We start from the raw sequence: 13,932 nt of genomic DNA, 5'->3' as shown, positions 1-13,932 counted from the left end.
AATGCTGAGCATCCATAGAGATTTGTTCAAGGATTGTAAAATTGTGTTTAATGTCATCTAAAGTGTCACATGTGAGAACATCCCTTCTTCCATGTTCTTTATTTCCAACTGATTTACACTCGTGAAACTTCTTTGTTATCTTGAAAATTGCAGTTTTGCATCGACAGTTAAGAGTTAAGGAATTTTTCAACAAATTTTTGAATTTTTGTTGATATGCACTGTAAAAATTCATTTCTAAGTAAGATTCCACTAAAAAAAAACATACGCCTTGATGGTGTACAGCATGATGTTTGTTCACCAGTAATGATGCATTAAATTTCAGATATGGATTGTGATAAACTGTCACTTTGTCCATTGGTACCTTCACATATATACACCAACGATTGTTACTGGTAGCAATGTACTTAATGTGTGTGTTTACTTTTAAAATAAACACCTTGTGCATGTATATACAGTATTATGCATATTCCATTTGTGAATTTGAATTTTCTAACAGATCTCTTATTGAAAGGGATAATCGTAGAAGAATAGTAATATGATATATTTAGAACATAAAATGATTTTAAAATTTTAATCATTAGATGTTAAGTTATAGGCTATTTTGTTATATACTCTTATTATATTATAGTTATCTGAAATTATTATAGACTTTTTAATTTAATAATTCCAGGACTTAGAATCTTAAAAAATTTGCAGATTCTTGGTCAGTTCTGGAGAATTTGAGAAGAATCTTAGAGCAGATGCATTTGATTCCTCTTATTCTCTCTCTCTCTTTCTCATTTAATCCTTTCAAGATTTTTAGGCTATATGGAAAATAATTTTTAAGTTATGCTTAATATTGTGGATATTATTTTATAGGTATGTAATAGATGATGAGTACACAAGCTCTGGAGGCACAAAATTTCCTATCAAATGGGCACCACCAGAGGTTTTAGGATACACAAGATTTAGCAGCAAGTCTGATGTCTGGGCATATGGTAAGTTCGGTGGATTCCATTCGTCTTGTTTTGTATTATCAGAATCAAATCAAGCTTTAAAAGAAAAACATTTAAGTAAACAAAACAAAACAGGAAATGAGTTTATTTTATTTAGTGATGCTTAATATGTTAAGCATCACTAAAGAAACTACCTTGAGACACATCTGCGATGTCATGTGCTATTTATTTCCTTGGCTGTTCATCCAAGGAATTGTAAACTCTTAAAAATTATAAAGAATAAAAGACAAACAAGCAGACTTTATATTAAAGAATTTAAAATAGCAAAAAAAATTCAGCAACAGTATTTTCCAGATAATTAAACAGTGTTCTTTCCAAATCCAATTGTTTCATTCCTGCCCTTTTGCTTGGAATTACAGTATTAGTTAACAAAATGCTTTGGAATGAGTGCTTTATTATAACTTTTCTTGTATATTCCATCTAACACTTTTGCTTAAGCCTTATTGTGATTTTTGTACATTTAAATTTGAGCATATGTAGTAATATGCTTCATCAGACTATTCTTTCTTTTTAGCAAAAAAAAGAAACACACATACATGCTTTCTTTTCATACAGAACTCATTTATAATGGTTATATCTATATTAAAGACAGTCTAAAATTTATTATTACTTAGCAATACCGCATAATTATAAGATTTTTTAACTTGGTCCCTTTAAATGCCCATTGTTATCACAATGTTATACCATTTTCTTTACTCTTCTCACTTCTAATCATGCAGAGCACTCTTGCCACCTGCTGTCACATTTTTTTGTTCAAAATTCAATTTTTTGGCAAGCAAACCCTTCACAACTGAGCCATATGCTTGAGTGAATAACAATTGTAAATATTAAATAAGAAATTATTAAATAAGATGAGTGCATTTATCTTATAAATTAGTGTTAAGTTTCTGTTTCTCCTGAACTTTTAATGATTTACATTACATAATAATAAGCATCGATGCTTTAACATCATTCTCATTAATAAATGAATTTCCATGAAGAATATTTTCTTTCCGCAGTAAAAACGTTTGTCAAACAAAACATCTCACTTCTTATGGCTCACACACTGCAATTATGCTGTTTTCTTTTTCTCATAAGTAAACCTAATTACTGTTTATACTACACCATGCAATGGCAAGAATGTAAAAAATGCAGCGTGGAACATGCAGTATGTCTCATGTATCACAAAAAATAGAAAAAAATTTATTTTTCCATTTTTGTCACCAATTAAGAACTAAGTTGGTGGCCCCATATAAACTGTAACACTTTGACAGCAAAAAAACAAGCTAAATAATATTTTTAGCCTCAATTTCTTGAGGTGTCGGTGTCCTCAAGAAGTTGTATAAAATTTCAGTAGGTGGTGCAAGGTATTGTACTCACAACATTTAGTTTACTGAAGGGCAAATTACTAAGCTGCTACTTTGTTCATTTTTTAGGTGTTCTCATGTGGGAGGTGTTTACCTGCGGAAAAATGCCATATGGTCGTGCAAACAATGCCGAAGTAGTAGAGCAAGTCCAGAGAGGTCAGAGATTAGAAAGACCCAAAATCTGCCCTAGAGAAGTTTATGTTACAATGAAATCTTGTTGGGAAAAGGTAAATATCTTTTAAATTTTTCTGTAATTGTTTCTACCATCAAAACTCCCAGTTTATGAGGTGAAAAGATTATGGAATCATTAATTGTTATTAATGAATAGAATTACACAAGACACAAAGCACATACTACTTTTCAATATTTTCTGTTTGCGTCTGTGTACACAGTATGCATATATCTTAATAATATGGTGATAATAAGCTATGACACATTGGGCCCAAAGATGAAGTACAGCGCAAAGTGATTTTTCAAGTTTGAGTATGTGCTATAGGATATCTGAATATAAAGCTGTCTTCGAAAATCTTTTTTTTTTTGTTTGATGATTGAATGCAAAAAAAAATCTTTCTTAATCATAGTCAGCTAGCATGGTTTATTTTCTGTTTGTCTGTCTTGTTTATATTCTGGCACAACTACTAGGTCAGAAGATTTTCTAATTAATTAATTTGGCCACATTTAGCAGCCATGCAAGCTTGAATCTTGGTCCACTCAGACATGTGTATTACTGTGCTTTAGTACTTGATCACTTGGCTATGTTTCTGTATTTCAGTATTACCTTGCTCAAAGAAATGGAAACAGCACTTGTTTTCTACATAACTCTATGGTCCATGCATTATCTCAGTGAAAATGAAGCCTTATACTTTCACTGGGATTCTGGCAAAGGCCTTTCTGTTCATTTAAGTTCTTGGGCATCTATCTTTGCTAACAGTATTGCCAATTTAAGTTGTTCTCACATTCAGATTTCTAGACCACCTATCTTGACTGTCTAATATCATAGTGTTGGAATGGTCAAAGTTGGCATTATACACCCTGAGTGATCACTTGATGTACACCTACCATTTTCACAAAATGGAGTGCTCTTTCAATAACAGCATGATGTGTTTGTACCATGTGATATAAAGCAGATACATAGGGAAATATAATGCTGTATGGGTGCAATTCAGTGTGAAAAGAGACAAGATGGAAGATATATGCAACAATAACATGACATAGTAGTAGTTACTGCCAAACGCACCAGGTTGAATATCTTGGAAACTGAAATTTTTTGGTTAGTTTTCATGTATAACTATGTTTTGAGTATAGCATATAGTGTTGGTTGTCAAAAGGCACTGGGGCACCCCCTTACAACTCCTCATTTGTATACGCTGTCGCAGTATAAACTCTGTAAAGGCCACACATAGTGTAGTGTTAGGTTGTCTTGGTCTTTTTGCTCCTCTGGCCATTTCACTGAAGGTCCCCTAGTGGAACCACATGTTGCCTGTCCACTGTCCTGGGGAGGTAGGCTGGGTATAGTAGGGAATAGAAAGGTCTCTGGTGGGGGACAAACCCCAGACAATGACTGAGCTTGTCAGGGAGGGGAGACAGATGAAGATTTTTCACCTAGAAATAGGAAGTTAAGGGGATGGGAGGGACTGTTTAGAACTGGTGAAGATTTGTGATGGCAGAGTCCACCAGGCAAAGAGGTGGGGAAGGAAGACAGGAATTGCAGGGAAGTTAAGTCATAAGGCCAGAACACCTTATGTGGGAGAGAGTTTTCCTGGTAGGTTGCCTCTGCTGCAATTTAATTTTGTAAAGTGTGTTGTTAGAACAACATACTTTACATGCACTCAGACCGATTGCACACCTTTTATATTTACATTCTTTTTATATATATCATCATCAGCCATTTTTAATCCACTGCAGGATGAAGGCCTCTCCAGCAACTTTCCAGTTCCTTCTGTTTTGTGCAATGGCCATCCATTTACTACCCACAAACTCATGAATTTCATCTGTCCATCTCCGTCTTCCAGGTTTTCTTCTAGCTCCTCTTGGGTACCATTCTGTTATTTTCTTAGTCCATCTGTCATCATGTCTTCAGGTTATGTGCCCTGACCAAGACCATTTCAGTTCTTTAGTTTCGATAAGAATATCCTTGACATGAGTTTCCTGCCTAATCCATTTGTTTCTCTTCTTATCTAACAGTCTGGTTTCCAATATAATTTGTTCCATTCTTCGCTGTGTCGTTTTCAGCTTCTCTTCCATTTTTTTGGTGAGTGCCAAGTTTCACTTCCATAAGTCATGGTGGGGAGTATACATTGGTTCATTATTTTACGTTTCAGACAAATTGGGATATTGCTCCTCAGTATGTGACTATATTTCCTGAATGCTATCCATCCAAAATTTATTCTTCTCTTGACTTACAACCATTTATCATTATCACAGCCAATGACTTGTTCATCATTACTTTTGTTTTAGTCATATTAATCTTTATTCCAAAATCCTTACTAACTCTGCATAACGGACTAAGATTTTCCTCTAATTCTTTGGGATTGTGGCTTATGACCACAATGTCATCTGCAAATCGTAAATGGTTTAGGTACTCTCCACTCACATTGACTCCTTTCTGCGACTAGTCTTATCTTCTGAAAGCTTCCGCAAGGGCAGCTGTAAACAACTTTGGAGATATTGTGTCTCCTTGTCGAACTCCTTTCTCAATTTTAAATTTGCTACCGTCTTTGTCTAGTCTAATAAAGGAGGTAGCATTCTCATATATTTTCTTCAAAATCATAATATATGGGGTATCTATGCCTTGTCTTTCCAGTGCCCGAAACATTGCCTTATGCTGTATGGAGTCAGATGCCAGGCATAATGGTATTTTATATTCATTTTCTTTTTCCATTAGCTGTGATATTACGTGAAGGTGATCCATAGTTGAGAATCCTGTCCTAAAGCCAGCTTGCTCTTTAGGTTGATTCTCATCAAGTATTCTTTCTAATCTGTTAGTAATGACCCTTGTGAACAACTTGTAGATGTGGGATAACAAGCTAATTGGTCTATAATTTCCAATTTCTGATTTATCTCCTTTCTTATGCAGCAAAACTATGATTGCATTATTCCACTCCTTAGGCATCACACCTTTTCTAATGCATTTTGTGAAGAGCCTTGCCAGTTTTTGTGTTATGTCTCTTCCTCCCAATTTTAACAACTCTACATAACTTTATTTTCCCCTGAGGCTTTCAGATTCTTCATTTTCTTCAACGCATGTTCTACCTCATTGGGAAGGATATCGGGTATGTCATATGTGTTACTAATTTGCGATCCAGCTTCCCCACTGCTGGCATCATTCCCTCACTCCTTGTATAATTCTCTATAGTAGTCTTCTGCTATTTGCATTATGCCTTCTCTGCTATTTATAAGTACACCATCGGTATTCTTCAGTTTCCGTATCATTTGTCTTTCTGTATTACTGCTCATAGCTGCTGATTAAAGTCCTTTGTTTTCCCTTAATGCTTGTTCTACTTTTCTTGTGTTAAATCTTCTTATGTCCTCTCTGAGTTTCTTTCTAATGGCTTTGCATAACTCAGTATATTCAATTTTCTCCTTGTTAGTGTTAATCTTGCTCTTCATTTGTTATCTTCAGTTCATCATGACAAGTGTTTCTTGACTAATTTTTTCTTTGGATTTCTTTTTACATGTAGGTTTGTTGGGCTTTATCACTTTCAGAAAGTTGTAATATTCCTCATCGATATCTTGGTCCTGAGCAGTCTGCAGAAGCTCAAACTTGTTCTTAAGTTCCAGTACATACTAGTTTTTCTCCTCTTCTGTTATCTCAAAGACCTTTGTATTATTTACTTGAGTCAGTTTTTCCTTTCTTTTCGTGCATCTTACCATTCTGTGATCACTTCCAACATTCACCTTGTTCAGGACGGTAACATAATTCACGATACATCTTCTGTTAGTGAGGATGAAGTCGATTTCATTACTTGTTAATCCATTTGGGCTCATCCATGTCCACTTTCCGTTCACCCTTTTCTTGAAAAAATGGTTCGTTACTGACAATCCTCAAGATTCTGCAAATTCCACAAGTCCTTTAACTTCTTTCACCAATTCCAAAATTTCCTATAGTTCCCCTTTCTGCACTGTTTTGTCTCTTTCCAACCTTAGCATTTAAGTCCCCCATAATGATAGTGTAGTGGGTTTTCTGCTCATCTAGAAGACTCAATATCGGTGTACATTTCTTCAACCTCTTAATCATCATGGCTTGACATTGGTGCATAAATCATTATAACAATTAGCTTGTATCTCTTAGAAATCCTGAGTAGTAGACTTGACACGCTTGGTGGTGTATTTTTGAATTCCAAAATGTTGTTTTTTATATCTTTATGGACCAGAAAGCCAACTCCACCTTCGCTCCTTTCACTGTTTCCATTGGTGTACAGCAGATTTCCACTTGATAAACTTATGATTCATTTCTTCTTGTTTCAGCCAAACCGATGGTATTCCAATTCACATTTTCTAATTCCTTTTCCAGCTCTAATATCCACCTTTATATATATACACATGTATTTTTTTTTTATATATATATTACCATACAAATAAATTAGAATAAGGATTTAAATAATGCCAGCAGTATGGCAAGCCAAGAGCGAAAAAAGTCGAAATTAAATCAAACCAAGCAGGGAGGAAAGCGAGGGGTAACAAGAATAAAAATATTGCAGCAGAAACTCTCTAAAATAATTTAGAAAATCTAAATGTAAGAATAATAATTCATTGAGTTTTAAAAGAGAGTTTCTGCTGCAATATTTTTATTCTTGTTACCCCTCTCTTCCCTCCCTGTTTGGATTGATTTAATTTAGGTTTAATTTCGACTTTTTTTTGTTCTTGGCTTGCCATACTGCTGGCATTATTTTATTTTTATTTTAATCCTTATTCTAATTTATTTGTATGGTTATATTTCAAGCATCATGTAGAGGAATATGCTTTTTGCTGCCTCTGATGTATGCTGTACCCTTTTTATTTTTATTATGAAAGATTCTGTTTCCAACTATATTTAAACATTATTCAAATATATGTATAATTATATCACATGATATGGGCGAATTGCTAACGCTGCGACTGTGCTGCCATCCATAGTTCATTATTAGTCTATATAAACTGGTTAAGATTACTTTCGCCAGTAGTTTAGCTTTGCACTGGAGTGCTTGTATCTGTTCTATTTTTAATTTTCGCTGCCATCAGGACCACCACTGTTCAATTCCCCTGCATTGGTGGTTCGATCTGGGCATTGGGTGGCGGACTGATCTTTCGATCGATTCTCCTTTGTGGCGATTTGTCTAGCATTCAAAATGCAGCGATTCCCTGACCATTATTGGCCTTGTGGTCCTCTGTTGAGATGGGGCGTAATGGTCAGTCTATTTTTGGTTTATTTTGGTTTTGTTTTATTGTAGTGGTTTACATGTGTGTTGGTGATATTTCACATAAATTTGGACCTGGTGCCTGTCAGAGGGGGCACCATTAAATTTCTATTTAATTGGCTTTTAAAACTCAATGAATTATTATTCGTACATTTAGATTTTCTAAATTATTTTAGAGAGTTTCTGCTGCAATATTTTTATTCTTGTTACCCCTCTCTTCCCTCCCTGTTTGGATTGATTTAATTTCGACTTTTTTTTGCTCTTGGCTTGCCATACTGCTGGCATTATTTTATTTTTATTTTAATCCTTATTCTAATTTATTTGTATGGTTATATTTCAAGCATCATGTAGAGGAATATGCTTTTTGCTGCCTCTGATGTATGCTGTATCCTTTTTATTATGAAAGATTTCGTTTCCAACTATATTTAAACTTTATTCAAATATGTGTATATATATATATATTTTTTTTTTTTTGTTTTACATATGTGTGTATTTAGGGGTAGACAATAACAACACATAATAAAACACTCACATATTTATAGTCTTACATTCATCATCATACAAAGAGCAGCACACAGGTGTCACCTAAATATAACAACTACCAAGATACCACTTTTTTTTTTTTTTTTTTGTTCTAATCACAAATATTCATATCCATGACATTCACTCACATTTATATAACTTAACCTGAAAGAATAGCCAATTTAATTAATTTATTTATTTATTATTATTTTTTTTTTTTACAGTTTTAGGGTACAACAGTTAACACTTATAAGATATTCTCAGTCATTCCCCATTTTCACACACTTATCCCACTCTAAACGGTACTCTGACAGCACACTTTTTTTTACTTCTTGCTTGGATATTTATTGGATCAATATGCCTGTGAGACCTCCCTTCACTTTCTGTTTCATTCTTTTACTAGTATCATAGGAGCTTGCAAGTTGAATACAGGTCAGAAGAGAGTAGTGCCGTTTGAGAATTGTTTAGCTGATGAAAAATTTTATCCATTTATGAAGACCTTCAAGTAGTAAATGATAAAAGTGTGAGACCATCAGCACCACACATGAAAAATCAAATTTTCAGGGCCCTGAAAATTGATTTTTTTTTCAGTTGGCCAGCAAGAATTAAATGCTATTGTTGTAATACTGAAGATAGGCAAATTATGGTAGTTGAAATCCTACTGCCCTAAAATACAGGAACTTCCCTACTTATGGAAGTTTGACTTTATGTATGTTTTTGTCGGCCAGTGCAAACTTTAAAAAATAGTGAAAATGTATTTTGCATCCCGTACGAATAAATGGAGATATCGTGAAAATATTGCAATGTGAATCCAATAACGCATTGGTTTTTTTTTTGTAATTCGTTCCAAGATCTTGGAAGTTGAAATTTTTGCTATATATATAACTAAGCTATTTATCTCTCTAAAAGGTTATTTTTTATAATGGAAATTGCACTACACTTTCATCATTATCATACGCTCCGTTATAAGAATCAATTTTGAACGACTTTGTGATATTTTTCTGGAGGTCACTACCATAAAAAAATTTGCACTTTCCGGTTTATTGGTTATTTCTGTTAATGAATCTAATTATAAACAGGTAGTAAACTCGATCTTGTTGCCTTTGCAACAATCCCAATAACTGGAATTGTGTGGGTTTTTACATTATTATGGTGAAATGTGTTCCCCTTTCACTGAAATCTTCAATCATATAAATAACTTTTCAGAAACTTCTCTTCATTCCTATTTACTGATTACAATGATGAAGTGCAAGTGCTGGCAGTGCTAGGAAACGAAACAAAATTGACTTAGAAATGAAGATGATTAATTAAGAAGTATGAAGCAGGACAAAGTTTGTCATCTATTGCACAGAATTAGGTCTCGCTGCTTCAACAGTGAATACTATTTTAAGGGACAGTGCGTGTATAAAAGAACATGTTAAAGGATCAATGTATTTCACACCGCGGCCAGTCCGCCCCAACAGCGATTGCAAAACAGCATTCAGGTGCTATATCGCAAATGGAAAAGCTATTAATAATATGGATGGAAAATCAGATTCAGAAGAAAGTGCTCCTGAATCTAATGACCAGTCAAGCAAGAAGTATTTATGAAGATAACGATAAGTACAGCAAACCCCAAGCTAAGTTTGTGGTAAGCAAAGTGTGGTTTAATTGGTTCAAGCATTGCACTAGTTTCCAAAACATTAAAGTATGTGGTGAAGTTTCCAGTACTGATTCTGCAGCTGCAGAGAAATTTTGTGACATGTTGGAAAAAATCTCTCTAAATCTCCACAGCCCTCAATTTCCACAGCGGCGTGCTTATCAGCTGTAGAGTTAATTCTGGCAATGATGCTCGAAAGGTAAAACTTGCTGACATTATGCCTGTCTTCTCTCTCTTTTTTTTAATTTTGGACACTTTGTAATTTTTCCTGCACATGAGATAAAAAAAAATTTAACAATTCTATTTACATGTTTGTCGAACATTTTTGTTTTTTTTTGCTTCTATCAAATTCACTGTGCATAGTTACGAGTGTGGAATTTCCCTAAATGCTTATTTAGGGAAATTCTGACGTGTAAAATCTGACTTATGTAGGTCGGGGAGTTCCTGTTCATAGAAATCATCATTACTAATTTCTTCATTTCATAGATTATATATAGCTTTTAGTGTAAAATAATCAAAGTGGGATAACCATATTTTTTTATTGGTTTTTTTATTATTGTTTTTGTCATCATTTTAGGTTTCCTGTGAGAAATTTTGCCTCCTGTGTTTTTCTACACTCTTTGTAATCATGACTTCTGACTGCACAGGTCGTTTCTTTTTGGGTGTAGGTGTGTGAAGTATGCCCGAACTTCAGACAGCTGTAGCACTTAGGTATATAGGAAATGTTCCCTGCATCTATGGCTATCCCACCTTACATAGATTCTCTTTTGCTTTGTTATTATTTGCCATATTCTAGCAGATAACTTTGCAATCCAGTTACAGGCTTGATTGTATATGGATTTGGTATTCAAGTGGAACTCTGAGGCTAGTTCTTCCTAGGTTATATATTCCCGAAAGTGCTTGGTATACAATTCTGTCATGGCCTTATCTATATCAAATATTAAAGATGTCTGGTCTTTTTGTCTTAGGCTTTTCAGGCCTATGTTTAAAACAATAGGGTTGTTTCTTATTTTATCTGCATCTTGCTTTGTGGCAGCTTCTATAATGATCCCTGTGGTTCTGGTTTTTCCCATGCCTTTTATTTTGATGGTCCAAAATTCAGGCTCTAAATCTGTAGTGATAGCCTTCTTTATTGCCTCACTAGGGTTTAATGTACTTGATTTAGTTGGCCTAATTATGACAATATTATCCTCTTGTTTGTTTGTTTGATGTTTTGGCCATGGAGGGCCCTTTACCACCTGTATAAAGGTCATTTGTGTTTCTTTGCTTCTAATTTAGCTTCAAATAGCTCATTTTGGATGTTTAGTTCTGTAACTGTTCATTCAAGCTATGTTTCAGTAGCTACAACTTCTAATTTAATTACTTAAGGGCAGAGCCAGCTCCCTGGGGTGTCATTTCTGTGCCCTCTGTAATGCCTTCATTTTCCTGTTTCTTTTTCGTTGTCCATTTTAACCGGAGATTCATTTGTTGTTCTAGTTTTTATTCTATTTCTCTTGCTGGAAGCTAGTCCAAGCCTTGTATCATCATAATCAGACAGAGTCTGAGAGGGATTACCATTGATTTTAGTTTATGGAATTTGAACTGTATGGTTCAAATCCTGTTCCTCATCCCAAGTTTCTGAGCTCATTTTTGGTTGATTTTTTTCAAGTCTTGCTACTTATTACTTCACGATTTCTGAGACATGGTACCGTATACAACCGAGAGAGCAGACTCTAATGACATATTGTGCATGAAAGATTTCCTTTTTTTAGTTTCGTTGCTGAGCAATCGTCAGATAAGTCAAACAAAATCGGGGGAAGGGAATGGAAATTTCTGATGGTTGCGATTCATAAGTTTTACCATCTACAACTACGTTGATCTACATAAATTGCATGTAGTTTTACAAAAATCTGCAAGGATTTTTCCTGATATGAGCATGGCAGCTAAATCCTGCAACAATGGTGGCAACCATAAATTGCCCCTTGTTACCGCATAGCTGTTTAAAGCACTCAGATCCAAAGAAAAATGTTCTTACCTGTGAAAACTTACTTTTCTGCATTCATTGTCTCCACAGTTTCATTCAGGAAAGTTCAGTAATCAGTGGTAATGGGCTGGACAGTTGTCCATGGTCTTAGTCTTCTAAACTCTCCTGAAGTGGCACTCTCGCTTGCACATATACTCTTATTGGCATCCACACGTGATCCTGTGTTTTAGATATTTTGAGATTAGTTTCACTAATCTCAATATACCTGAAATGGCATTCAGCCAATGAAGATTGGCAAGACTTGTTGTGTAGGGCAACAGAAAAGCTAGTCAGTCAGATAATAACCAATACAACTGTGATAACCAAAGAACAATTTCAGAAAGCACAACTTGTACCCTGCCACAGATAGGATATCACAGCAGATGACCAAACTGGTTCATGTCAACAAAAAACACCAACACTAGAAGAGTGGGAAAATATGCCCAGTTTGATAAATCCCAGTTTCTGCTGCTGTTTCACATTAATGGAGGACCAGAATATGGCAAAAATGGCATTAAGCTATGGACACCTGCCAGATGTCAACGATGAAGGCTGGTGTGAGAGTGTTTTCATGGTACACAGTAAGCCCCTTTATACTAGTGGAACAACATTTGGATGCCACATTGGAGCCATCTGCAAATGGGTTCTCCCACAAGGATAATGTGGCATGTCCCAAGGACAGAATTGTTCAGAACTGGTTCCTGGAACATAAGGGTGAATTCAACATACTACAGTGTCCTCCCTAGTCACTAACCTCAGTCTATGTGAGACCTGTGGGATGAAGTAGAACAAGCTCAACATAGACCAGCATGCTTTCAGCACCTTGTTGAGTCCACATGGTGAATCTGGGCTAAAGGGGAACCTATTCACTATTAGTTAAGTGTATACATAATAAAGTGTTCACAATGTATGAATTTAATGTATACAAGAATGGGACTGATATCTTCATCTCATTGCATGGCTTGTGACTTGAATTTACTGCATAATGGCAGTGGTCTCTTTCTCTTATTATGTTGTCTCTTCTCCTGGGTTGGTTGGCTGTGTTAGGGTTTAATGGCGCATGGACTATTTTGGTCATAATGTGCTAGTTCATACTTCTCCCTGGTGACTACTTCATGGTTGTGGTGGATGAATTTTGAACCAAGAGTTAAATAAAATATAGTAATTTAGAGTTTATTTTATACCAAAATTGATCTTCTGATCTCTTTGAACAAACACATATTAAATGTTTTTATAATTTATATTGTTTTTCTTTTTTGGTCAAGGACCTACAGTATTTATTAATTAATATCGTGGCTTAGTGAAATTATTTACTATGGATTTTTGTCTGAAATACTACTGATGTTACACTGGAGTTGTCTAAAGATGATAATTAGTACTTTGTCACTTTTTTTGAACATCCAATGATTTATATAAAGCATTTTTTTTTTTTTTTTTTTTTAACTAGCATCCTGAGGATAGGCCTTCCTTTAGGAATCTGAAATATCAATTAGAGAAAGTCTTAGAAGATAAGGATGGTTGAGCTCAATGTATGAGAATTTCACAAATTAATTTACTGAAGCTTATTTTGTCCAGTAATATAATGAACAATGAAAAATTGGTCACATGTTACTATACAGTTCAGTGAAAAAAAAAAAAAAAAAGGTACTCATCTTTTGCTTTTAATATAATAAGCAAATTTTCACTATTTTAAGACATTTACGATTAAGGAATAGCATAAAAATATATGGAATAGCTTACGTGTGGTGGAGAAAGGTTTATCCAAAAGGATGTAGACTGAATTTTTACACATGTAAATAGTAAACAAGGAATATTTCCACTGAGATATCTTTACTTAAATTCCTAGGACCATTTTTTTAAAAAAAATTTACTAATGAAAAGTGAAGTTGCATTTTATACTTTTAGAGTTAAATGAAAGCTAGTTGTTATATCTAACCAAAGCAGAATTCTATATGTGTGTATTGGGAAGGAAAGAGAAATTTTTAGAAGCACATATTTACATTAAAATGTTGAAACATTACATTTTCAGTAA

General features: G+C 34.5%; 1 protein-coding gene across 1 annotated transcript in view; it reads left to right on the top strand.

Moving 5' to 3' along the window:
- LOC150090782 (tyrosine-protein kinase Btk-like) overlaps positions 1-13,422 on the top strand; it is a 118,452-nt gene extending 105,030 nt beyond the window's left edge. The window contains exons 15-17 of the mRNA XM_090372160.1: positions 859-977; positions 2,411-2,568; positions 13,348-13,422. Coding sequence (XP_090228286.1) covers positions 859-977; positions 2,411-2,568; positions 13,348-13,422 — 352 coding nt within the window. The remainder of the gene's footprint in view (positions 1-858; positions 978-2,410; positions 2,569-13,347) is intronic.
- Positions 13,423-13,932: the final 510 nt, after the last annotated feature.

This window comes from Mastigoproctus giganteus, chromosome 1 (genome assembly GCF_048544385.1).
Source record: "Mastigoproctus giganteus isolate SK-2022 chromosome 1, ASM4854438v1, whole genome shotgun sequence".
Classification (NCBI taxonomy): domain Eukaryota; kingdom Metazoa; phylum Arthropoda; class Arachnida; order Uropygi; family Thelyphonidae; genus Mastigoproctus; species Mastigoproctus giganteus.
This window is presented reverse-complemented; position numbering and strand designations above follow the sequence as displayed.